The sequence below is a fragment of the Athene noctua genome, chromosome 1 (assembly GCF_965140245.1).
Source record: "Athene noctua chromosome 1, bAthNoc1.hap1.1, whole genome shotgun sequence".
NCBI lineage: Eukaryota > Metazoa > Chordata > Aves > Strigiformes > Strigidae > Athene > Athene noctua.
This window is the reverse complement of record NC_134037.1, coordinates 112,775,596-112,802,853: the sequence shown is the minus strand read 5'-3', so window position 1 is coordinate 112,802,853 and position 27,258 is coordinate 112,775,596. Positions and strand designations below refer to the sequence as shown.

Below are 27,258 nucleotides of genomic sequence, written 5' to 3'. Positions count from 1 at the left end.
AGTGAGAAACACTGTAATATACGTAATTTTTTGACCTCAGAAAAATCAAGAGAGGAAAAAATCCTTCCTCTCTAAATAAAAAGGCATAACTTTGTGTACCGACTCCCAATATAAGTAAGAAGAGAGTTGTAGGATTAAGGACTATCTGCTCTCAGATAAAGTGCTTTATTTGAAGCTTCTCCAGACATCAGAAGATCTTGGAGCACTATTATTCCCTCTTCTTTATGCCAGTTGATATATTTTATATAGATTAGTTATTTTCCTTTATAGATTAAGGAAAGTCAGGATGGTTATGAAAAAAATGGATTTTTTTTTTTTTCAGGAATATATTTAAAAATTAGAAGAAACTTCAGAAGAAAATACATGCGGAAAAGGCAATAACTAAACTTTAGTTCCAGAAACTATGGTTAGCACTGTAATATAATTATATCCCTATCTATACATACTTAAGAAATGTTCATCTGTTGAAAGAAAGAAATAGAAGAATTGCATTTTCCATTGTGCACAACTCCCGAGATGGTCACACATTTTCAGTGGTAGCAGTGTTGCATTAGTATTGCATTTAGGCTGCAGCTAGTTTAGACAGTGTCTGATCTCATACTATTGATCTGATGAACTGTGATGCCTTACTTAATGAAATAACTTACACGTAATTTGTAAGGGTAAGTAGGCAGATACACAACCAAGAGATTAATCCTGGTTTAGAGCATGTAACATTTCCAGTAGTAAAGCTGTCCTTACACAAGAAGTGAAAACTAGGAGAAAACCTGAGAATATGCATCATACTATGCCGATTCCTCTGATCTCTTTTAGTGGGACAAGCTTTATCTTTTCTGAACCTCTGGTCATGCACATTCAACATACAAATATTTTCATTAATGATATTTTCTGCAATTCTGTATTGTCTGAATTTCTAATGGATAGAGTTTTGTAGGAAACTACTTCTTCATTGTCATGAACGTGAAAATGAAGCATGTGATTCGCTGAAACTGCTATGCAAAACATTTATTTATTAATAAAACATCTGAGTATTAATTTCACAGCCTATCCCTTAATAAAATTTTGTCTCTGAGAGAGTGTTTTTATGCCATCAGTAGCAAACTCAAAGCACATTTGATATTAAATCTGGGAAATGTTTAGCCCTTAGTCATAAAAAATACTTGTATGTACTTTATAAAAGGCAAAGTTTAACAGTCAATATAGCTGCTCAATACATACAATATGTATTAGTGTAGTGTATTAGCTAGTGGAAAAGCAGAACTGAAGTTATTTGGAACACCAACAAACTTAATATACTGCCCAGAACATGTGTTTGTGGAAACTGTATCTTCAATAATATATAATGATAATTTCTAATAGTCTTAAGGAACTATAAGTAGAGTTACAGTTTATTTGGTCTCAATGTATTGTACTTCTGTGCATACAATACCTAGCTGAAGATCTTCCAATGTATATCTTCAGGAGCAAATATTCCGAGTTCAGGTTCATATGCTGGCACACTGACCTGGACTTCTATTAACCATTCATCATAACTGACAATTGCTATGTGTCTGTATATAACAATCTCAATATGCTTGACAGGTGGATTTTAGGATTTAGCAGGGCATCATCTGAAAGTTTATGGTTTTAAGTGTTTAACCAATCACAGAATAAAAATGGTTGGTTGGACGATATACATGTTGGGAAGTTTAAAAAGAAGCTGCCTCTGTTATGTACAATAGACCAAGTTTAACCTATTTAGCATAGGAGTGATTTTCTTAGCATTTCTCTCTGGAGTTTTCCTCATTTAAGTCTATTGTAATCAACTGAGATGAATTATCTCTCTATTCTGAGCTCAGAGTGACTGCACAGAACTTCAGGAAACCTGGAAGGATTTTACTTTCTAGATGTTCCACCTGAGAAAAAGATGAAGAACCTTTACTTTGAGATGAAAGTTTTTACTTTGTTTCCAATTCAGCTGATTGAAAAATACAGAAGTTTTTCTTCTGTGAATAAATTACATCCCATTTACGGAAACGTATGGATCATGATAATTTAATCCGTTATGTCTAATACCATGCTTCTGAGAATTAATACTGTATCTCAAAGCTCTAGAGGAAAGCAGTATCTTTTTTTTTCAAATTATCTATGTAGACTGGAGAAAGCTTGAGGTTTCTTAGTATATGATGCTATAACGATTGCTAAGACTTTTGGATGGATGGCTTATAAGATATGCATGTTCCTAAGCTCTTTATCTCTATTTCACTAATTCAAATGCAGTTGAGTTTTAGGGCTAGTATGTAGTAACTAAAAATTTTTCACAGTCTGATAGATATTTGTTTATTTCAGGCCATTTCCTTGCAGGCAAACTGTAAACCATTACAAACAGCACGAAATTGTACTCCCTTGCAAACAAGCGTGTATGCCAGGAGAACCAAGAAGAGGTGTGACTGTGGCTAATACCGATAAGAGGGAGATTAAAATTAGCCACATGGGGTAGAGGTGATAACTAGTACGTTCTTTCACTATAAAATCTGCCTACAAAGCTTGATAAACACTTAGGAAATGAACAGTTTTGCATTTGAGGTGATGCAGGACCAGTCCTCGATAAAACCTGTGGCCTAGGCTCCAAAATCATTCAGGCTGGGGGATGTACTGGAAAGCACAATGTAGATTAGATTGTATAGTCAGAGAGTCTATTGAAAATTTTTGCTAGCACAAAGCATGTCATCAGTGAGGATTTAATGCATAGGTAGAGTAAGAATTTTGTCACTTGGTGATGCTTGAGAGTTGGACGTTCCTATAAGCACCTTCCTTCAAACAGGTTCCATGCTTCTCAGAAGCCCAGCTTGTTGTCATCCTGCATGCCTAAGGGTGCTTGCCTGTAGACATGCTCAGAGCACTCCCACGAGGCTTGCAAAGACAGCTGCTTTTTCTGAGGTAGAGGATAACAGAGCAGGACAATAAACTCATGCAAGATGTAGGAAGCCATGGCTTTATTCCTTTCTGTCTGTGACTGAAGGAATCAAGCATATCTTGCCTGCCAGGAGGAGGACTAAAGCCTTTCAGCAAGGGTTGTGATCATGCTGGGCATGCTTACCCTCTCTGGCCAAGCAAAGCTCAGATTCTTTTCTGCAGCATGTCTTCAGTAAGAGGTATGGAAAGCACCTGGTTAAAACTATAGTCTGGCACTTAAGACACACTTCAGGGATGTGAGTTATGTTGGCTTGAAAGATCATTGTTTTGCCCACCAGAGACACTCAACATGTGAAAGAAAGGCACAACCTGAACTGTTTTAAAACAAAAAAGCACCCCCTGCCTTGATGTTTAAGAGAAAAGTTATAGTTATGTCCTTTCAAAATAAATCTCAGAACTATGAATTACTCAAAGGAAGAAAAGCACTAGCTTCCAGTCCTAAGTTGCCCAAGGTTCATCAGAGAGGTGTTTATAATATATGTCTGTCATCAGAATTATTTTTGGCAATAAAATTCTGTTTGCTCAGTGTGCAGACTGCCACTTTATGGGCATCTAACTCCCCCTGTTCCCACGTAACTGACACAAAGTATGAATTTTGGTGGGGAGAATCAGTAATTTCATGGCCTAACTATGGTATCCCTAAGTTTCTTCTTAGATGTGTCCCTGAACTCTTTGTTTCTTGGTGTGCATTTAAATGGATGATTCTGGATATATGGACTTCATGTGTATCTTGGTGGTCCTCTTATTGCCTTTTATCTCAGTGTGATGTGTCCTTAATCAGGATGATCTGTGGTCAGGTTCCCGGACTATGCTAACAACATGCATCAGTACTAGATGCATTTCTAGATGGACATTCTGTGACTGAATCCTCATCTGTGAAACAGACGCAGTTTTCCTTGTGTATATGAGCTGGCACATAAATAACATGTCCAGGTGCTTCTAAGTAATGTGAAGTCTACATATGCATTTGAAAAAATGTAGTCCTGCAGTGTCTTTTCACATATATGCTATCAGTGTTTTCTTCTGCATTTATTTTGAAGCAAGTTTTTCTGAGATACCTGTCATTCAGTACAAAAAGGCCAGAAAATCAAGCAGGTCAAAGATTCTACAGGGGGTTTTTCTGTATCTAATATTTATTTTTTCTCAACAGGTGATTTGTATATTGGAGGAGTGGCCAAAGAAATGTATAAGTCCTTGCCAAAACTGGTACATGCAAAAGAAGGATTCCAAGGCTGTCTTGCATCGGTTGACTTGAATGGACGTCTCCCTGATCTAATCTCAGATGCTCTCTTCTGCAATGGGCAAATAGAAAGAGGATGTGAAGGTATTAAATATGCTAATATTTTTTTATATCATAGTGAAAGTATTGTGTGAATCCTGCAGTTTTGTTGATATGTACCCTCCACACATGGAGAGACTATATTTTACCTGCTTCTAATTGATCTTGTTAGCTCCTTTCTTATATAAAGACTGCATTTTTTTTAGTATTATGGAGAAAAATGTTTGCCTGCCCTACAGCAAAGATTGATCTGAGAACATGAGTTAACTTCTTAAATGTTTAATGTTTAATCTATCCTCTCCAGTGGCAAGATATTTTGCATGTATTTTGTTTAGTTCTGATGTATTTTAATTAATGATAGAAACAATAACAGTTAGGTTCAATGAAGTCCTTTATATCTTCATAACACTTAGGCATTAGCTAATTAATTCCACTTTTAAAGCAGACATTTTGAGTTGATTAATTCAAGGCTAATTTATGAAAATGTTTAAGATCAATCTTCCATCTTCTCTATTTTTGCTCACCCCTGAGACTTGTATTGTCGTGAGCCTTCCTATCTGAAATCAGTAACAGCCAAATATATCACATTTTTTTATGTCTTTATTGACTCATCTGGAATATCATGGAATTTAAGTGAGGACAGAATTAGAAGAGGTGTATTTGTAATTCAGGGGTGTCAATCCCTAGCTATTTTTTCAGCTGTCATTTAATCCCACATTATTTTTACTATGATTTATGGAATAATTTAAATCAGTTCTCTGTCTCTGCATATATATTTTATTCCCATAATTCTGAATTTTGTGGCTCTGCTCAATTTTATGTGTTATTCCCTCCCTCAAGTGCCATTCTCTGGACAGAAAAATGTGTAAATGACACTGTAGAATTTCAGGTTGGAATCTTGATGATTTTGATATCAACTTTGTTAAGTTTGCAAATAGACATTGTTAAAAAATCCAGGCAAAGGTGGGGGTTTTCCTCAGGCTCCACAAGATAAAGCTTTCTGGTGGATAAATGCTGTCTCCTCTTCTGTTGTTACGACAGTACATTCGTACAGGTGGAACTATTTTGTTCTTTACCTGCTACTTTTAGTTAACAGTACATATTCTATTGATAGCACATAGAAATATGTATAATTCACAATTTAGTTTTGTGTAACTTTAGTGTCTATTTATTTCTATCAGGAATGGAAAAATATAAATTACTTTGTCACTGAGTTTAGAAAATTAGATTTTGCTTTCTGAATGATGTTAGCAAGTTCCATGCCTGCACCATCCCTTCAAAGAGTCAAAGTATGCCCTAATTCCATTATGCATTTCATAGCTTTTTTTGAAATTATGTAATTTTCTAAATGAATTTTATGTACTTCAAAGAAATATTACCACAGGCCTAGAGTGAGAGTTCACCTTTTAAACCGGTGGCACAACTCAGCTATTGGTGAATTTAATAAACCTACCAACAAATTAATAAAGGCCATACAAATATTGTCCTTTTTGGTGGATAGTCAGCTTTTTCTGACACCAAAATCATCAGACACAAGCAAAATGGCCAAACTAGACATGCTGCCTGGCTCCCAGAGAACTGCCTTATCAAAAGTCTTTTGCCTGTAGAAGGAAATCTGTAACAGCATGGAATGAAATATTCCCTTCCAACCTTTTCGCTTAACCCTTGTGAGTTAACTCTTCCAGCTCACTTATTTACTTTGTCTTCCTGTCTGACCCATCTGTCAGTCTCTTCCCTGCAGACCATGGATCAGATGTACAAAAAAGTGTTCTGACACCTAAAATATGATTTAAGTCACTTGCAAATTTAGCTGCCTCCTAGAAGTTTCTTGTATACCTTAAGCTGCCCATAGCTCTGCTACTGTGTACAGAGAGGACTGTCTCCATCCTTACAGAGCTGAGCAGCTTTGCATCTATCTCACACTTCAGTGGGATGTGTAAGCTCTGTAAGTCCCCTGAGATGTCAAGTCCAAAGGGCTCAGGACACAGCAGCAGAAGTAATTTCAAAACAGTATCAGTCACCGCTACTCTCAATCGAAAAAGACAGCTGGCTGTACTGGTGGATGTATGTCCTTTGTTAAGACGTCAGCCTGCTTCAAAATCTTTTCCGAGAGGTGAGGCACTTGAATTTGATGTTACTCAGACTCATGGGATTGAATTCCCCACCTCTCTGGTACAAACCAAAAACCAACCTGGGGTGAAAACTTTTTTTCTCTCTTCTGTCAAACTGTGAAGCCACGATGTACTACTAGTTAATTTTATCTGTTAGGATTTTGTTTTTAAAATATTAATATTCCTCAATAACTTTACTGTCATAAGTGCATGTTAAAAATTCTTTCTTTGGAACATTTTTTGCAAACCCACACATGAGTTTGGTGTGGCAAGTTGTAAGGCTTGCATTTCGAAGTTTCAGCCACAGGCAGATAGATATCTCTGTTCTCCATCATTGAGCATTGAATATAATTTACACTTGGCTGAATCCACCTTGTTGACAAATTTTCAATGGCTAGAACAGATAGAAACTAACAGCTAGAAACATAAATATGCTAACTAGCTCTTTGAATTGTTAACAGCAAACCCCAGAGCCAGGTTGTAAGTGTCAGCTCTGTTTTTCTCTAGTCAAATCCATTGTACTTTCTTTACGCAATTTAAATAAAACAATTATAGAAATTACAGAATTATAAAAACATAGTTTTAACATATATAAGAGGAAAATGCACTGTGTGCATGCATGTGCATATATAACATTATTTGTATATTAAATTAACTATCTGAAAAGTTTCAAAGTATTAACATACGTGAAGATTTTTGATGGTGAAATATGGAATTTGTTTTTACAGCATATAGTAAAACATTGTACATGCCACTTAATAATTATTTTTGTGTAATATATAGCATGTAAGCCCTCAGGTAAAAGGTCTGCAGTGTTGACTGAATAAATTAGAATATTTAAATTGAATGTGAACCAGAAGGTGAGTGCTTGAGAAGAGTGTATTACAGTATTTTTATTAAATAGATTAATTCTGTAATATACATAGCAAAATATGAACCTGTTATGGTAGATGTTGTAGTATTTACCAACATTAAACAGTCCTCCTCTTTTGTTCCTTAAGGAAAAAAAAAAAAAAAAAAAAGCCTACTTCTTAATAAAATAAAATCTTACATATAAGCTAGTCTTGATGGCAATTTTTGAATAATGACTACTATAGATAAGCCAAAAGTTCTAAGAATCAATTTCATAAAAAGCAGAATAACCTTGAATTTTAACAAGATTGCATCGTATTTTTTCTAAATATGTGTGCACTCTTTAACGTGCCTACAGGGTCCTGCAGTTTATGTACTTTTAAGTCCTTGTGACTTTTGCTCTACTTTTGCAAAGATGAGGAAATTTAACATTGCATAACTAAAGTGTAAATAAATGCATGAATATATAACATTTAAACACCTACAGATATTTTCACTTCATCTTTGTAAAGTTTCCGAGTAGCAGAATCTGGTGAGAAAAAAATGTGTCTTGTCTTGTCAGCTACGGGATTCTGTCATTATAATCCCCAGCTCAAGAGAGGGTGATGTAATGCCCAAATGTTTAAACTTCTGGACTCCAAACTCCAAAGAAAAGGAAATCACTATCCTATGTCTGTCTACTGCAGTAGATCAGTTATAGGTATTATTATTAGTAGTAGTATTTTTCTTTGACCAGGAGAAAATAGAAGAGTTAATAGTTTTGCAGGAAAAGGGATGCAGCATACACTGCCCTCGTTCTTAATTTGCACTGGTGACTGTCCAGGCCCTGGTTCAGAGGTGTGCTCGAGCAGTGCCTCATTTAAAGCAAGAGGCCACTGAACTGACTTAAATCATATTGATATGGATTTTTCAAAAATACTGGCAAATCAAAAGAAATCCCACACTGAGATCTTTGAAGGGGCTGTAATGTGAAAGAAGGGTTAAGTGAATTTCTCTCTACAGGAAGATTTAGGATATTTATATAATCTTTGGACCAGTTTTGTCCTGTCATCAATGACTAGCAGTGGGAGTTTCAAATGGATATTGATGTGTCTTCTCCAAAACAATTTAGGACAATTTTATAATCCCAGAACTGAATTTTTCCTTGTAGCGTCAAGAGTCAGTGTGAAATGTGTGTGTGAGCTCATAGTAGTCTGTAGTTCGGGGTCTGTATTTCAGTCTTCATTCACCAGTCATGAAGAAAGGGCTAGAAAAAAAGAAAGACCGCAGAGGATGACAGTGCTAATTATTCTTGAATTCAGTGTATCTGAACATGACAAATGGCTAGTCAGGATTCAGCCATGCATCTACTCTGCTAACGCATTTGTATCTATCCAAGGGAGAAAAAAACTCAACTTTTAATTTTCCTTCATTACATGTCATCAGCCCAATTAACCATTATATTTGTAGTAAAATACTGGCAAATTACTGCTTTTTTATTTTGGCTTGCCTGAAGATTTATGGCTATTAGCATTAATTTGTTTGCATTATATGGCATTTCTTTCTCTCTTTAACAGCAGCATGCACTTTACTCTGAATGGTTTTTTTCTGTGTTTGCTGCCATTTCAATATTGCTTACTAACATTGAATATATTTTGCTTTTTTATTTTGCTGACAAAGTTGCATTGATGAAAGCTGATTTGCAAGGTAGAGAGCCCTGTGTGTATTAAACAAGACTGAAACCCCCAATGCACAGTTGGATTGCTGCAACAAATGCTCTGTACATTTCAGACTAAAGTGTGTTACTTTGTTCAGATTTTGTCTTTCACACCTCTAAAACAATGGGCTACGTGAGCCTTCATTTTTCCAGTATAGCTTGCATAAAGGCTTTCAGTCTTGGATATGTTTGTATAGTGATTGCTTTAGTGCTTTGATCATTCCTTTTCAAATTTCTTTATATTTCAGTAGTCTAGTTATGATTCTCTAGAAATAGAGTAGCTTTGTTTTTCATGCATATGTCACATTTTGGCATGCCAGTTCATTAATAGCCTGATTTTCTGCATCTCCCCTTAAAAAAGGAACCTGCATGGGACCCCTGAAGCATGTGAATCAGTACTTGCCAACATTCCTGACAAAGAATCCCAAAGTACTTTTAATTTCAGACCTAAGTAATTTAAAATAATTTGTGGGATTAAAAGCATTGTATAGCGTAGTTTCATTTTATTATTTTTATTTTGTTGAGGTTTTAATTTTATTTTCCAACCCTTACTTCCATCTCCCAGAGCTTTGCTTTCTGTGGCATCTGGCTTTGATATTTGAAATGTATTTACAGGAAAAAATAATAAAGATTTTAGAAAACATTTAGCCAGTTAATGGTCTGACGTGAGGTTATCAAAATAAATGCAACAAAGTTAACATTCCCACTGTACCTGGAATAACTCTGCTTCAGTTTGTGCATTCTTATGTGCTTGACATATCAATCTTAAAACTAAACCAAACCCACCCTTTTAATATTACATGCTGCTGCAAAATCAGCAAGTTTATGTGTGTTTTACTTGGTAACTCTTTGCTCATTTGATTTAAGATGTTGGCAGCTAGTTAATGTGATCCAGTGAGAAATGCCTTTCTTTGGAAGACAAAGTGCAAGTCCTTTTTTGTGTGTTCTCATCAGGGCCCAGCACAACGTGCCAAGAGGATTCATGCGCAAACCAGGGAGTGTGCTTACAGCAGTGGGATGGATTCAGTTGCGACTGTAGTATGACTTCCTTTAGTGGACCATTATGCAATGACCGTAAGTACACTGAAAAATGCTGATCTCAACGCTCAAGAGCTTTAAGGCAATATTTGAAGCAAGCTTCTGAAGCTTTATATTATTTTAATATTAGATATTTAAATGAAGTGGAAAACCCTGTGAAAATCTGTAAGCCTTGTGGGAAGAACATAGCTCAAATATACAGTATAAATTTTGGACAATATACAGTATCAAACATTGACAGAATTTGGTTTTATTACATTTGATTGCGTGTCTAATATACTGATGGTTACCTGTTTGAAATAATCCCTTTCCTGCACAAATGTTACAAATAGGTTTTTTTCCTGATTGAAAAAACCTTTTACATTTTATTATCTTAAGCTATATTGTAATTTTGTAGCATTATATCATGAGGGCTATAATTACTGTGAAACAGTTGACAAGGCTCATTATCTCCTTTTGTAGATTTCTTTAGGTGACACACTAAGCATGCCAATAATAAAAGCATGCTGCGTATTTTAGTTCTTTTAAATTTCATCTGAATAAAACTACATAACATACACCAACCATCTGGTCTTTCAGGAAAAGCTTAAATGTGTCAAAAATAAGGGGCCTGATTCACCAATGTCATAATCTAGTTTTATTCCAATCTAGCCTTATTGATCTAAATAGAATTATGCAGAAATGAAAGTGGAATAGTAATGCAAGAACCGTAATGATCCATGGTAACTGATTAAAGCAAGCTACTGAGTTTGCTTTTTAACTCATCACATTTGAAACATCCAAATGTTGCACATTTTTATATCCATATGAAGAGGGAATTTCTTTAAGGCTAAGCATTTTTATTTCTATTTGTATATATTTATCTGAATAAATGACTGATGGTAGAAAGCGTTGGTGTAACTGTCTAGTCAAGGATTTTGGATTTTTATGCCTTGCTTTGGTTCTCCACACTACAGCAAGGTGTATCTTCTTGGACAAACCATAAAATAACAGAATAATTACAATCTGAAAAGCTTTTGGATCAAATTGTATCTAGCACAAGGCTAAAAAATTAGTTACTTATAAAAGCTACATTAATTACTCTCATGAAAGTTCACTTTTCTGTTCTTGACCACATTTGAAAACTATGGAAAGGACTCATCTCAGTCTGTTTCTCTGCAGTTTCTGTCATGGTAGAAATGAAATGTGATACCAGAAAAACTTATGATAATTTGAGCAAAGGTTTGGGTTTACTTTAGGTTTGTGAATTTGCCCTTCCCAGCAATGTGAGTGATTAGTCATACTGCCAAACATATCTTTTTAAATAATTCTGTCCCCTGTCTGCTACAGGAGAAAATTATTTGTTTTTATTTTCTTTTAAAATTGTTATTTCTGTTCTTCTGTGATCTTTAAGTTCTTCCGAAAAACTAAACTAAAATACAAATAATAAGTTATATATTCCACATCAAGCAAAGGAAAAACTCTGCTTATAGATTTGTCTTAGTAGTAACTTATGCCTGGGCCTGGAATGTTCTATTAAATACTTATTCAGGTGACACCTATTGCATAAATTTGGCGAACTGGTGAACTTTACGTAAGAAAGGTATTTACCAATCTGTGTAGGTTCATTTGTATGCTAACATTATGGAATACATTGTATACAATCAGATAATTCTCAATATACTATTTCTAATTATGGTAAAGGAGTACCTTTAGTATATGGCTGCCAAAACCACTTACTTTTTCCCAGATAAATCTTTTTCCTTAATGTTCTCCTATCGCAAACATGAAATATAAATTTATCCGAGATATGGATGTTTTGTAATAGAATGCAGAGTCTGGTAAATACAATACATTTGCTTTCTGCTTTGTCTTGGCTCCTCAGATTAGTTCAGATACCAAAAATCTGCAAAGCAAACATAACGAAAGAGATTTTTCATAACAGTATATGTGAGAGAAAGGTGGAGAAATGATGTTGTAATCTCAGTGTCATCTAGATGCTCCTAGGCTGTTATGCTGTGTTTGAGAAGAGCATAATGGGGGGAGGAATGATGAAATGTTACTATAGTTCTTAGTAACTTGCACAAACTGCACAGCACAGGCTAAACTGCTGCAGCACTGAAGTAAGACAAATTCCCTTCACGTGAAGAAAGATTATCTCAGCAACTGGTCTGGAATAGCACCTGCTTGTTGCTGAAAAATGCATTCCCTTCAGAAGGATGTAGACATGTTCCTGAACGGTGTGTGTGAGCGTATTTCCATTGCAGATTGCGCATGAAGCAACACTGGTTGACAAGAAGATGAAATTGAATCCTTGGCCCTTGGCTTACTTTACATTTGAATGTACTGATTTATGTAAAGTGGAGTATTTGGGACATCAGAATCTCATAGGTAGAGATATTTTGTTATCATACCCAAGAGTTGTCCACTTAAGAATAAGTGTGAGTGGTCGTAAGAGAAACAGTTAAAAGGACCTGGCTTGTGGAGCCTTGCATCCCTCCTGTATTGGGTATCCACATCCAGGTGTTGGCTGCAGGGTGGCCTTGACAAGGAGAGGCCAGGACTGCCAAATGCTGGGCACAGCCACCTCCAATGGACTCACCACAGGTGAGTGGTGGCACCTCGATGAAAACATGCTTAGAAAGTATTCCATTCTTACCAAAATGCCAGGCAGATGAAGGAGGAGGGAACAAAAAGAGTGAGAAACAGCAGAGGGGACCCAAGCTCAGAGGAGGGGAGTAGGCGAGCAGCTGTGTGGGAGGTTGGCCCTGAGCCAGGATTAACCCATCATGCCTCCCTGTTATTTTGTTCCACAGTTAACCCATCACACTTCCCCACCGTTTTGTTCTGCCAGTTCCTAGGGAACATATTTAAGTAGAAGTTTCAGAGTGACAGAATAGCTGAGGTGAGAGGGAGATTGTCTAATCCAGCCCTTCTGTTCAGAGCAGTCAGCTAGAACAGGACTGTGTCCAGTTGCGTTTTGAATATCTCCAAGGATGGAGACCCCACAACCTCTCTGGGCAACCTGTGCCAGTGCTCAGTTACCATCACAGCACAAACATTTTCATTTTATTTAAATGAGATTTTGTGTATTTCAATTTGTGCCTGTTGCCTCTTGTTCTGTCACTGGGCACTGTTGAGACGAGTCTCTATCTTTACTCCCACTCATCAGGTATTTTAAAACATTGATAGGATCCCCCCTGAGTCTTCTCTTCTCCAGGCTGAATAGTCCCTGCTCTCTTATGAGAGATGCTTCAATCCCTTAACCACCTCTGTGGCCCTTTGATAGACTTATTCCAGTATGCTTACGTTGCTCTTGCACTGGGGAGCCCAGCACTAGGAGATAGTGCTCCAGATACATTTCAACAGTGCTGAGTAGAGAGGAAGGATCACATCTCTCAAGGTTTCTGTGACATTTTTCCTAATGCAGCTAATGAGCCTGTTGGCCTTCTTTGTCACAAGATCATATTGCTGATTCATGTCCAACTTGGTGCCAGCAGTGTGCCCAGGTGGCCAAGAAAGCCAGTGGCATCCTGGCTTGTATTAGAAATAATGTGACCAGCAGAAGTAGGGAGGTGACAGTCCCCCTGTACCCTGCACTGGTGAGGCCACACCTGGAGTATTGTGTCCAATTTTGGGCACATCAATACGAGAGAGATATCAAGATGCTGGAATGAGTGCAGAGGAGGGCAACGAAGCTGGTGAAGGGCCTGGAGAACAAATCCTGTGAGGAGCCATTGAAGGAACTGGGACTGTTCAGTTTGAGGAAGAGAAGGCTGAGGGCAGACCTCATCACTCTCTACAGCTACCTGAAAGGACATTGTAGAGAGGTTGGTGCTGGTCTCTTCTCACAGGTGATTAGTGACAGAACAAGAGGGAATGGCTTTAAACTGCAACAGAGGAGGTTCAGACTGGACATTAGGAAATAATTTTTGACAGAAAGAGTGGTCAGACAGCAGAATAGGCTGCCCAGGGAGGTGGTGGAGTCACCATCCCTGGGTGTGTTTAAGGGTCATTTAGATGAGATGTTGGGGGATATGGTGTAGGGGAGAACTTTGTAGAGTAGGGCTGATGGTTGGACTCGATGATCCCAAGGGTCTTTTCCAACCTGAATGATTCCGTGATTCTAAGATCATATTGCTGATTCATGTCCAACTTGGTGTCTATCAGGACTCCAGATCCTTTTCTGCAAAGCTGCTTTCCATCTGGTCAGGCCCCAACCTGTCCTGGTGCATGGGGTTATTCTTCCTCATGTGCAAGATTTGGCATTTTCCTTTATTTTACAAGGTTCTTGTCAGCCCACTTCTCTAGCTTGTCATCATCAGTCTGAATGGCAGCACATGCATCTGGTCTAGCAACTACTCCTCCCAGTTTTGTCTCATCTGCAATTTGCATAAATGTGCACAGATTACCTTGCTGCATTTGAGTTGATACTGTTGGTATGTTTCCCATAGTAACCTCAGTGGATGAAGCTTTGACATGCATCGTTCCTAGGCTTTACAATAAAATGTTTCAGTAAATGCTTCACATGTATCATTCTTGTCTTTAATTTCCAAAACAGAGAGATTGGAGGAAATAGTGGAAGAAATAGCTTCTTGGAAAGTGTTAGAATACATTCTACTAATGCAGAGTGTAAGATAATTCTTTAATATTTCCTGTAACAGCAAATTATTACTCCTGTCCTGGTCAGTGTATTATTCCAGGTGAAAATGTGCACAGCTTAAAATGAATTTTTTTTAAAAAAAAGTTCCTTCAAAATAAGCCCCATGTGAGGCAGGCTATTTCGCTCCCAGTCCAAGAGTGTCCTCCGTGTGTCAGCTCGAGAGAAGGAGAATTTTAAAGAATGTACTCCTATGGAAGATTACATCAGCCAGCCTAAGGGTAAGGCTACAGTTTTACAACTGTAGTCAGGAATACCCACAGTTTAAATCCTCAAAAGTTTTGCTTAGTTTCAAATCTCAGTACTTCACTACAGTAAGTATGGAGTGCCTGTAGACCATAAGCCTCTGTGGTGGGAGGGATGGGACCATTCTGTGTGCTGCAGTTTCCTCTTTACTGGAAGATAAACAAGGCAGGGTAAGTTTCGACCCCCAATATGCTATGCAGATTATCATTTTCTCTTTTGATGTAATATGACACTTGGAGATTCAGGGCAACAGTGCTCTTTAGATGTGATAGACAGAAGTGTTACAGTGATGAGTGTAAAGCAGACCAGTAGCAGTTGTTCCTACAAAATGGAATTATATAGAAGACTGTACTGAAAGGACAGTTAATGGCTGTTCTTACAAATGGATGGTTGCATGCAACTCCTCTGAGAAAATACATCATGAACATTGTAACTATTTCTAACAGCAGGTTATGTAGTGAAAGCTATCCTCCCAGGGAATTCAGGTTCTTTATAAGAGTAGGGTTGAAAATTACCCTGGCAAAACAAAACAAAACAAATCTATAAGAGATTATCTGCTTTCTATAAGTTTACATCTGTTTTTACTCGGGCAGTCTTTAAGTATAGCCATATTAGTGAATGTAATGGCATGTTTGCAGAAACAAATACTGCTATTATGACATAGAAAATAGCAGACATAATAACATTGTCACATTACGTTAGTATAGAAATGTTCTGTGCCAAATTACAGGGCAGCTTCAACACTGTTACCATAAGGGAATAATGTATCGGCGTTGTACTTGTGATGGTATAGCTAACACTGTGTCAACACTTCCATTAAAATCCATTTCTGAAGGGTTAGAACTTCACCACGCAGTCTCTTCTAACTAGGAATTTGATATTTTCAACTACTGTGAGTAACAAAACTTTTTTGAAAAGTTCTATTTTATTTTGACTCTTTACCAAGAAGATCAAAAGCCCTTATTTAAATGGATAACTGTGTTGATATTACAAAATGGGTTCATGTAATACGTATTTGATTTTCTTGATATTTGATTGTGTTATAGAGGTACTGCCTTTCAGCTAAGTCTATATCTGTAGTGATGGTCAGATTTTATTTTAAATGTGTTTGGTTGTTAATATAATTAATTGTTGTGTATCAGAAGGATTTAATTGGAGATTGGACAAGAGGTTCAAGGAAGGCCTGCTTGGAAAAGATGGAATCCACCTGCCAAGGTGGGGTAAAATTGTCTTTGCCACAAGCTGGCCAACCTGGCAAGAAAAGTGCCAGGACTAGGAATGGTGGGGAATGGAGATGACCACTCACAAGAAAATGAGGAAATAGTGAACTGAGTGTGATGGGAAGGCATGGAGCTCTGCCCAGGGACAAGTGATGAGCCAGCTGAGAGATTATGGGTTAAGGTTAGAGGGCATGCCAAAGTCTAATATGATGTAATGGGTATCTGCTACAAACTGCCTGGCAAGGAGGAAAAAGTACATGAGGCCTTTTTCAGACAAGTTAAAGCAGCCTCATGTTCACAGACCTAGCCCTCATGGGGGTCTTGAATTACCCCAGTATCTGCCAGAGGGGCAACAGAGCAGGGCACAGGTAATCTAGGAGATGTCTGAAGAACATATATTTGCTGTCACAGGTAATAAAGGACCCAATGAACGGAGGCACACTGCTGGACCTCATATGTACAAACAAGGAAGAACGGATCAGGGTTATGATGGTCAGGAGGTTCAGGTTCTTGAGAGGTAGGAGCAAGACAAAAAGCTGGAACACAATCCTGGACTTCAGGAGAGCAGACCTTGGCCTGTTGAGGCACCTTCTTGGAAGAATCCTGTAAGGCCCAGGAGAACTGGTAGATTTTCAAGGATCACTTTCTTGAAGCTGAGGAACCCTCATACACAACCTCATACACAGAAAATTGAGCAAAAGTAACAAAAGGCAGGAGCCTCTGACAAAACACAAACACTAGCAGGAAGCATGCAAGAGGTGGAAGCAGGGTCAGGTGACCCAGGAAGAATATAGGGATGTGGTCCATGCATGCAGGGATGGGGTTAGGAAAGCCAAGGGCCACTTGGAGTTTAATCTGGCAAGGGACGTGAAGGGGTAACAGGGAGGGCTCCTATCAGCAGTGAAAGAGCAGGAAAATGTGAGCCTGCCACTACATATGTTGAGGGGACCTCATGGCAATGGACATGAAGAAATTCAGTCTTCTTTGCCTTGGATTTACTGGTAAAAACATTCTTTAGCACTTTCAGCAATCCCAGGTCCTTGAGACTAGTGGGAAAGACTCAGGGAAGATTTACCTCAGTAGAGAAAGATCATGTCAGGGAATATCTAAGCAAAGTAGTTCCTGAAACCTGATGGGAGGCATCCACAAGTGTCACAGGTCATTGCAGTACTGCTCTTGATTGTCTTTGAAAGGTCATGGCTATTGGGGGTGGTTCCAGCGAACTAGAAAAAGTAGATGTTTCTCCTGTCTTCAGGAAGAAGGATCCAGTAAACTACAGGCTGGTCAGCCTCACCCAATCCCTGGAAAGATGATGGAGAAAATCTGCCTGGAAACCATTTCCAAACAAGAAAGTTATATTAGGGGTAGCCTGTATGGATTTATGAAGGGGAAAACATGTATTATTAAATGACAGTGGATTCAGTACTTGGGTATTTGTAATTTTTTGCTAAGCTGACAAACTGTGTTCTGGTTTGCAACCATGCTGCACACTCAAAATTGGGACTGGAACACGTATGTGTCCAGAAAATCAAGTCCTAATTATCTCTGACTGAACACAGTGAACGGTGGATACTTTTGTCTGTTACTGAGGGTAGTAGAAACTAGGCACTGTAAAATACATTAGTGAAAGTTTATGAGAGATTTGGATATTAGAGTGTTTGACATTATAAAAATTCCAGAAGGAACTGAATGATTCTCTCTTCCACGTAGTGTTTGGAGAGTGCATTAAGGAATATTGAGGTTATACTTGGAACCACAAATCCCCTAAATATTGAGTCAGCATTCAAGTTCTGCAATAAGGGAGCAGTTTTACAAACACCAGCCTTTTTCACTGCAGAGCTCTGATCAAAACAGGCACATTCTCTCACTGAATGAGACAAGAGTCTTATACTTTGTGAACATGTAATTAGCAATTATGTAATAATCCATGTGCAAGGAGAGGTAATTTAATATTGCACACAGAAGCGTAGACCTGGTTTTCCTTAGGTTTGCAGTATTTTGTGGTTAATGCTGTGTATGTGTATATATATATATATTTAAAAATAAATCACGCTGTAGTGTATGAAAACCAGGAGTATTTATTATTTTCTCTTACCCATACTACTGACTTTTTATCGTTTTCTGAACTATCATACAGTGTTGACAATGGATAGTCATTCTCCTCTCACGATGTCTTGCTTCTTCTGGACTGCAAATCAGAGGGTGATATTCACATAAGTTCTGTTTATGTTATTAGTCCGGTATTACACAAATGATGGATTTAAATAATTTTACTGTGTATAATTCTTTCACATTTATTGATTTAACTGTTATAGATACTGCATTTTTGGTCCTTTTGACACCTAGATTGTAAGATCAGTCTTAATGCTACTTTTATGAGAAGGATATATACAAGATGAAGAAGATTCATTAAACAAGTGACCAAAAGCTAGATTAATCATATGAGCTACTCAGTAGTACTTTCCAAAATAATTTTACATATTCCTGGCTAAGACTTTGCAGTTGTTAGCTACCAATAAACATATAACCTGCTATTAAGAAAAGGGATATAAAATCCCTCAGAGTACTTTAAAACACATTTGATTTCCATCTCCAGTAGCTGAGAATTAAAATCTGTCCCTGATAACATACCATTCTAAATACTTCATATGATTATTTTGCCACAGAGGCTCACAGTACACAAGAGAAATAAAGATAGCTGCACACAAAATTACAATGCAGGGCAAGCTGCTGGGATGAACTAATTGAAGAAATCTCAATTTGTTCAGCTTATCCAATATCTCTCTATAATGAATATCTGGAATTTCTGGTGACAAATATCAGTGGCCTAATTTGTATAAACTTCAAAGGAAGTAGGACTTCACATAATGCAGTCTTGAAAATGCAGAAACGTTGAGGTGTTTAGGAGAATTAGAAAAACTGTAAAAAGAGCAAGAAAAGCAAGAAATGTTACCCACAAGCCATGGCTATGGACCAAGGTTACTTTTTCAAACTTTTGTCTTTATTGGGATCCTAATCAGGATAGACTGCACCTTGAGCTGTTAGGCTCCTGTGATGTTATACGGGACCGCATGTTGCTCCAGCCAGAACTATGGAGTTCATCATGATGCACAGATGACAACGTTTTTTCAAGGTTTTAGTGGCCCAGCTCTATTAGGTTTTTTTCTCCTCTGTTTCATGTGGGGTTTGTAGTATGTAAATTTTGGCCTTTCATTAAGATATATTAGTCTATTAATTACGTAAGTTAACAGGCATGCTTTTGTTGACAGTCTGAAAACAAGTTTTAGAATTTTTTTTCGTGTTTACATACACATTCTGGAGTAGGCAGTTAGATGAGCTATCTGTGCCTAAAATAGTTAAGTAATCTGCAATTTCTTAAATAGATTACAGACTATCTCTTTGAAACATTAAAAGAGTAGAAAGTTGTTTGACAGTGATTGTAGAAGCTCTTTCATATAAGAATGTATCTAACCAGCAATAATAAGTAAAATCATTATTTAGGGGAGACTGATACAGAAAAAGCTAAAAAGGAACTTTCAAGGTAGCCAGAATACGTTGTTACAGTTGTGCTTGTAGCTCAGACAGAAGTAATTATGCAACGTTTCTGGCCTACTCGGAAGTATTTTCTGTTTCACAATATTAAAAATGGAACATAGTGTCAGAAAATTGCAAGCTTCTCTCTGCCTCTGGAGGAATCAAGGGAGTAATTAAATTGGATTTTGGTATGTCAATAATATCTTTCTCTTATTAATGGCATAATAATTTTGTAAATCAAATCCTAGAAGTGTTTCTAGTGTTATAAAGGTGAAAATGATTAAGGGTTAATTAAATATATTCTCATGGAACTAAAATTGTTCTGTTGGGTATCATTAGGTTCCTTTCTCTAGAACTTTCAATTATTACAATTTAATAGCATACTTTGTACAGTTCGGGTCTGAAATTTGTGTAGCCAAAAGCTATTCACAGTAATAAGCATACTGGACAAATGTTGTCACTGTTCTTTCTCAGAGATTCTCTGAACGTTCCAACAATACCATATATTAAAATCAATTTTAGGTAACTAGTAGTTTTCTGAACAAGCTTAATCACTATACATGACACAGCTGGAGCAGAAGTTTTAGCTCTGTAATGGTGTCGGTCGTTCTTCTCCAACAAACCCAAAAAACGAGCAATGAGTAAGTGCCGGTTTTTTTAATAGATGGCAGCTGCACGGGTCACAGATTGTAAGAAAGAAGAAGAAAAAGCTTTCCCAAGCAGTGTCTTCTGTAACCCATAGCATGAGAATAGCTCAAAGTGTATATGGGGAGTTTGGTAATATATATCTATTTTATGTGTAAGATATTCAAGTACAATGGCAAAATGATGTACAATGGTGCTTCAGACAGATAAAATTATTCAGTCTTTCTGAAGTCTGTACAACCAGACGTGGGTTACTAAGGCAACCTGATCTTCTTCAGCATGTATTCTGGCTTGACAGATAGGTAGGTTAGATTCAAAGTAACCACATACGTGTGAGGAACCCCTGTACTCATTGCAAAACAAGATTTTGTTGGTACTTGATACCATCTTCAAGGCCTGTTCATTTTTGCTAGGTGTTGCAGAAAATTGAGACAAAAAAAGCCTTTTCTATTAAAAGCAGAGTAAACAAAATGACCTGAATCTTTTATGGGTAAATCAAGGTGTTCTGGAGTCCAAATTAAAGATCTGTGTAATTCCTCAGAAGCTGAGAATGACAAGTAATAGCAAGATACAGGGAAGGATCTACTATAAAAGATATTTCCCAGCTTTCATGATTTTGTTCCTATGCTACATGATGGATATTGTACCTGGTTTTGACCACTTTTGGTCCACCTAACCACCATGTTTTTCTTAGCACATATATCCATAAACACACTTATTCTCTCAATGTCACGTGATGTTTAAGATCCTTCAATATGTAATTTTGACTTAGGTTTATTAATCTTGTATACTGACGTTGTGTTTGGAAGTCTTCATAGCTATTTTCTGCTTAGGTATTGTAGAAAATTATGAAATAAGGTGACAGTCATTAATAGCAGTATGAAAAAATACTGATGAAAGCAGTACTCTTAGGGCAGAAGGAATTTTACATGGTTTTAGTGTCTGGTTGCTTAATGAAGGCAACTGCAAAATTAAGTCCCAGCCTTGGGAAAACCACTCCATATTAAAAGCAGTCGGTACCCAGATTGGGTACTGAAAAGTTGGAACGGTAGAAAAGAGAGTGAAGAACAGCTAATGCTCATGAAGCTATTTGGTGCCCACAAACTGAATTTAAAGGCTGTGTTAAGGATGCTTGTCAATTTGGTGCTAATTCTGGAGGAATGTTCATGCTGCTAAGCTTTATGCCATCACTCTGTAATGAAGCCATACTTTGAATTGAGAACAGACGTATGAAGAAGCACATCATTTCACTGTGAACATCCACACACTAAAAAACAATTAAAATGTATGATATGCAGTATTCAATGTCAAAGTGCATTAATATTTACAGATACCATTTGCAAATCATCTTAAGCTCAGAGTCTGCTTTACCATGTAAGGAAGTCCTCCCTGTAGCATGTTTGTTGTTTTAAAATTCTCTCCCTTTTAAACAGTGTAAATCTTAAGAAAACTTCTAATCAGATCAACAGTCAGATATTTGGATTAAATACTTCACAGTGATGTCAGAGTACTTTGAGTTTGGCAACTTGATGCTGCTCAGAGGTATCCGCTGTGGAGGACTACTACCTCCCATTCAGAGATGCTAAAAATAGGAGCTGAGAGCACTCAGTCCCTCTAAAAATGAGGCCTTTGATCACTTATATGATACAAATGTTACTGTGTGCTGGGAACAGAGGTGTACATATGTGTCCTGAAATAAGGCCAGGGCAGATGCTTGCTACCAGCAAACTGAAATTCAGTCACAATTAGTTTCAAATCACGAGTTGAGTGACTAATTTAAATATGTTGAAATCCAAAGTCACTATATATGGTCATAGCATTTTCCCTCTCCCTCAACTGTGAAACTGAACCCAGAGTTTTTAAAATTGCTTGAAATCCTTTATACGCTCTTTTTTTTTTTTTTTTTTTTTTTTTTTCCCCCCTTCCACCTTCTGGATCACCAAAACACGATAGCCTGGGCTCAGGGTGATTACAGTCATGAACTTTCTTCTGGGCCATTACTAATTGCAGGTTGGCTTTCCTGTCTGGACAAAAATTAATCAGAAATTTGGTTTTAACTACTGATTCTGTAAGTGGCAGATGGTCATATCCTTGCTCATGTTAATTTGTTTCCTTTAAATACTCATGTTATTTGGTGCTTACCAAAAATAGCCTTTTCTTGTAACTTCATGACCTGTAATCACAGTGGCTGTCCCATATTTGTATTAGTTTTATAACTGACTCATATCTCTAATTTTTACTTTGGGCCAGAACTCTCATGAAGAGAATTGGAAGCACCACAATCCCTCAGCAAATCCAGAGGAGCCGAAGGGCCTCCTTAGTCTTTCACCATTACCCATATTGTGCAAGTATACTTGTCATTAAAGCCTCCCTGCACTGTTTCTCCTTCAAGAAGTTGTATGCTGTACAGCGTATACACAACAGTTCCCTAGTATTTCTGGGAAACATCAGTTTCTTATGTGTTGCGAGAGCAGTAAATTGGACACAATCTAAAAAAAAAAAAAAAGACAAATTTACTGTGTATGTACAAATCCATCTCTTTCACAAAGGGTTCAGGACTGTTCAGAAGTAACAGGCTTGGTACACCTGATATGCATATGGGCAGGGGACAAGTTTGAGATTCCTAAGGACCCAGCAGTTCAGCCAAGGTGCTGGATATCTGAAAACCTTGGACAAATATGAAAAATCCTCTAATTTTATCCAGAAACCCAAAGTCAAAGATGAGGATGTTCAAGGGAGCTACTTGGATATCTATTTGGTAAACTTCTCCCACCTGCTTAGTGTCTTCGTTCATGTTCAACGGTTGGACTAGATGATCTGCAAGGCCCTTTCCAACTTAGTTGATTCTGTGATTCTGTCTTTGGCCAAGTTCTGGTTTAGTGTTGAGCTCCAATCTTCTCTGTTTTTTTTCAGTCTTTTCTTTTTTCTTTTTTTGTCTGCTAAAAGGATAGGGACACATTTTAATAGGCTTCCTTCTGTAATCCCTGCGGGGAAGTCTTTATAGCAGGAAAATATTAAAAATGATAGTATCTCTGTAATTGAAACCACTACCAAGAATAAATGAAAAATGTTTCCAAATTTGCTGGACCAGTAGTGGCTATGTCAGATCAAAAGTTCAGATACTTTCAGAATAGATTTAATTTCTATACAACTGAGGTCTGAAAATTTTTAAAAAACATAATTTTGGAAAGATTTTACTGAGCAAGCATAATCCTATTTCCCCCTCAAATTCTACACCAAAGCTTTTATCTTTCTTGCCTCTACTTGCTACCAATGTGTATTACTAATGATATTTAATTTGAACTACTTAATGCAGCTTTACTGGGATGACAGCCAACTTCAAAGAAAGCTTCTGTAACCCCAACAAATGCACAGGGCTGAGACATGGTATTTTCACTGAAAATTAACCTTTTGCTGTGGATGATACTGCATGCCAGACAACAGAGAAAAGCTTGTGGGTACTGGTTCATAAGCATACAACGGAAATACAGCGTATTGTAGTTTCAGATGTCTGGAAAAGGTATTTCTCATAACTTGACTATTTCTGCGGCATGACATTTTTTTGATCCAGTTAAACACGATAAATAAGTCATCTGAGGAATTGATCCAACTTGTTTCTCAGCCCCATTCTCTAGGAAGAATGAAGTCAGGATTAAGGTTGTGTCATAGTTACAGTGTTGTAAAAGATATTGTTTAATTAAGTGCTTTGGAAAATGTCAGTGTTGAAAGTCATATCTGAAGGGTCTTCTCTATGTTTAGAGCAGGAACAGCATCCTAAGTAGCAACATAAAATTCCCATAACACCCTGCTAATGTAACCCTACCTAGGAACTCTCCTAAAACAAGAATTCTGGTCCTTTCTTTTAATTACATTAAACTGCTGCTCCCATGTACCTTTCAAAATGGGGGTGTCAGTGGAAGTGGGGATGGCACAGATATTCTTAAGTCATGTCACGTAATTCAGCATCACCAGCACAACTGTGGTGGCTGTGAGGGGGACCAGTTGGGAACAAATTTCAGGCTCTCAAATTTCTTGGGCTAGCTCTGCATCCTAAACCAAGATCTATAGCTTGATATGCCAGAAATAATTACTATGATGAGGGCATGCTGGACACAGATAGTAATCATGCTCAGTTTGTGCATAGTAAGTTACTGATGTGTAAATATTGGTGGAGTTTTATGTTAAATAGTTTTTAAAACTGGAAAGCATAACAAAGGTGTAAGATGTAATGTGGAAGACTGTAAGGAATGATAACCTTGCATTTAAGTGTTGGCAGTTGTACGGCCTTAGGTCATAAATTTGGGGCAATACTGGGTAGTATGAAGAAGACTTCTAAGTGATTTTAAGTACTAAGTGGGTAATACCTACCAATGTTATATGTCATATTACTGTTAAGTGATTCTGAAGAAATACTTTTTTCATCACTCTATTAAAATATAGTTGTATTTTTTTTAAAAAAAAAAGTGGGTATAAAAAATTTAATCATGGACCAATAACACGATTTTGGAATAGTTTTCCTTATATATATACCAGTAATCTCCTTTTCACATTAAGACGTCTTCTAAAATTCTCAGCTGAGTTTCTGGGTTTTTTTGACAGGTGAACAATTTGTCTATTTTTTTTTTCTGCTTCAAGATGAAAAAGCTATAAATCCAAAGATGAGGTTTAATATGAGTTTGCACGTTGCAGGCATTCTGTTTTCTGAGCAATTGTGTGAAATTGCAGGCATTTCATTAGATGGACTTGTTTAACTGGGAAGAGCCTTCATTTTTGTGGGCAAGTAAAAATTATAAAAGGAATACAGAAGAAATACACAGCTCAGAGGTCCCTGAAGACCTTTAGGATTTAACTTCATTTGCTTTTTAATCTTAGAATTCTTTATTATTATGTGGAAGCATGTGGTTTAGTTCTTCAAGTTGGCGGTGGTAGCAATCCTGTAATTATGATCATGGTTGTATGCTGCCAATGCACAAAGGGGAACCATGGTAATCCACTCCAGTGTATTTTCAGTAGTCACTGTGTATAGCTTGTGCTTTTTAGCATAAAATCCTATGTAAACTCACAGTAGTAATAAAATTGCTGAAGTGAGAAAAAAGTAAAGATTTTTAACTTTTGCAGAAAGTAACATGAAATCATTAGTTGTCATATACCACTCTGCCATAGATAGCAATAAAAATGTTTAATAATTGTGAAGAACACACATTCCTGTCTAGGCTGCCTCTTTTTTGCCAAGACACAGATATTTAATATATAAATTATTTAATCTACACTTGCCCTTAAAATATGATCATGTTATAATTTATATTCAGTTTAAATTCAGCTTTTAAAAGGAGAACATTTGCAATTATATTTGTTTCTGTTGCCATCTGTGCTGTAAAACTTCTATTTATTAGTATTTTTATTTCATTTAGATAGAATGTGATTTATCTCTTCCCTCAGCTTAGTAAACATTTAGGTAGTAATTCTCCATAGTTATTTATGACTGGACTCGAGGCTGTTTTCAAGCACTTTAAGACCTTTATTTTTTTTCCTCTTGGAGTGGCATAAAAGGGCCTTAAGTCAAAACCCAGTATATCTACAGAGAGCCAGAGTAATTACCTTAAGAAGATAGAATGCAATAGAGCTGTTGGAACAGGAAATCTCCCCTCTGCCCCCAGCCCTGAGGACAGCAAAACAAATGAACAAGAGTGTGGACCCAAAAAGGAGATCAAAAGTTTTCTTCTGGCTCTGACTATATTGACTTGGATAATCACTGGGATTCTCAGATACACGCCCGTGGCGATGTGTCCCCTCTGCACTTACCCACAGTGGCTTTTCTGCCAGCATAGGTAGAATCAGTTTGGTATTCATTCCTATTGGATGCAAGTGGAACGCAAAGAAATAAACTGTTCATGTAAGCTATAGCAGTATTATATACAGAAAGTGATTTCTGCTATCCAGACTATTGTGTTATCCAGCAGTTTGAAGAGTGTTATTTTTCAGGGAAAATCTGTCAAATGTGTAGAGGCTATGTCAGCATTAACTTAACAATGAACGATTTTGTCCACTCCAAACTAGCAGCGATGCTTCATAACTCTTTGTGAAGAACATCGCGTATATCATGGCATTGGGGATCTGAGTTCATGGATGACAGATACATGAGAAAAAGTTGATAATGACAAAATATTTACTCATCATCAATGCCTATCTTTATGTGTACTTTTTACTGAAAGGTTCTATAGCATCCCAAATTATGTTTCTGTAGCATGCTGCCCATTCACATTAGTAAGACAGGTAATAATGAATTTATTCATGGGAACATATCTGTCAATTCTGCAGACAGTGAAATAAGTGTGCCATGATGTTGTGGCTATCACAATTAAATATCACCTCTGAAAGCTGTTTCCTTTCAGTGCTGATACTTGCCCGCTCTTTATGCTGTGGATAGCCAATTGTAAAGATCAGACTGGAGGCAATTTCTTTGATGTTTTTAAAAGTAGGAATAATTTTTTACCTATCTGAATGTCAGTTTGCTGTGAGTAAATTAAAATGTTACAGAACGGTGACTGGCAATCATTGCCAATTGTAACTTGAATGGCATGCTTTGGTATTAATATTCCTGGCAGGGCTTTTTTTTCTGTCTTTGCAACATGTAGCTGTTGTTTCATTGTATCTGTTTAAATTGAGAGATGAATATGGTGATCAATCAGATGTAAAAAATTCTCCAGATATTACATTTTCTTCATTTTTGTCTTTTTAAAAATATTTCCCAATCTGCTCTTCCTTTTGACATATTTCAGTTATTTTGTTTATGTGCCAAATACTGCTGTGGTTGAATTTATTGATAAAGCTGTCTTAAATTCATTGGGACCAAGATGGATTTCTAAAGAGTCTTTGTAGACAGCCACGAGTACTATCTCTGCCTAATGAAACCAAGGCCTTCATTGCTCTGATGTGCTTAGTTTCCAGGGTTGAATGTGAAGAGCCCGTGCCTGAACGTGGATCTGCTGTGTAGCTGTATAAACCATGGTATGGCATAGGGCCATTATTAAATTTACTGTACG

At 37.1% G+C, this 27,258-nt stretch overlaps 1 protein-coding gene across 27 annotated transcripts in view; it reads left to right on the top strand.

Moving 5' to 3' along the window:
• The window catches only part of NRXN1 (neurexin 1), a 740,630-nt gene that overhangs the window by 367,963 nt on the left and 345,409 nt on the right, over positions 1-27,258 (top strand). For 14 of the 27 annotated variants that reach the window (XM_074897427.1, XM_074897426.1, XM_074897425.1 and 11 more), the window contains 2 exons: positions 4,106-4,279; positions 9,848-9,967. In XM_074897427.1, coding sequence (XP_074753528.1) covers positions 4,106-4,279; positions 9,848-9,967 — 294 coding nt within the window. Of the gene's footprint in view, positions 1-4,105; positions 4,280-8,856; positions 8,884-9,847; positions 9,968-27,258 lie in introns of all 27 variants that reach the window. The other 13 variants (XM_074897419.1, XM_074897417.1, XM_074897407.1 and 10 more) reach the window with 1 other exon arrangement.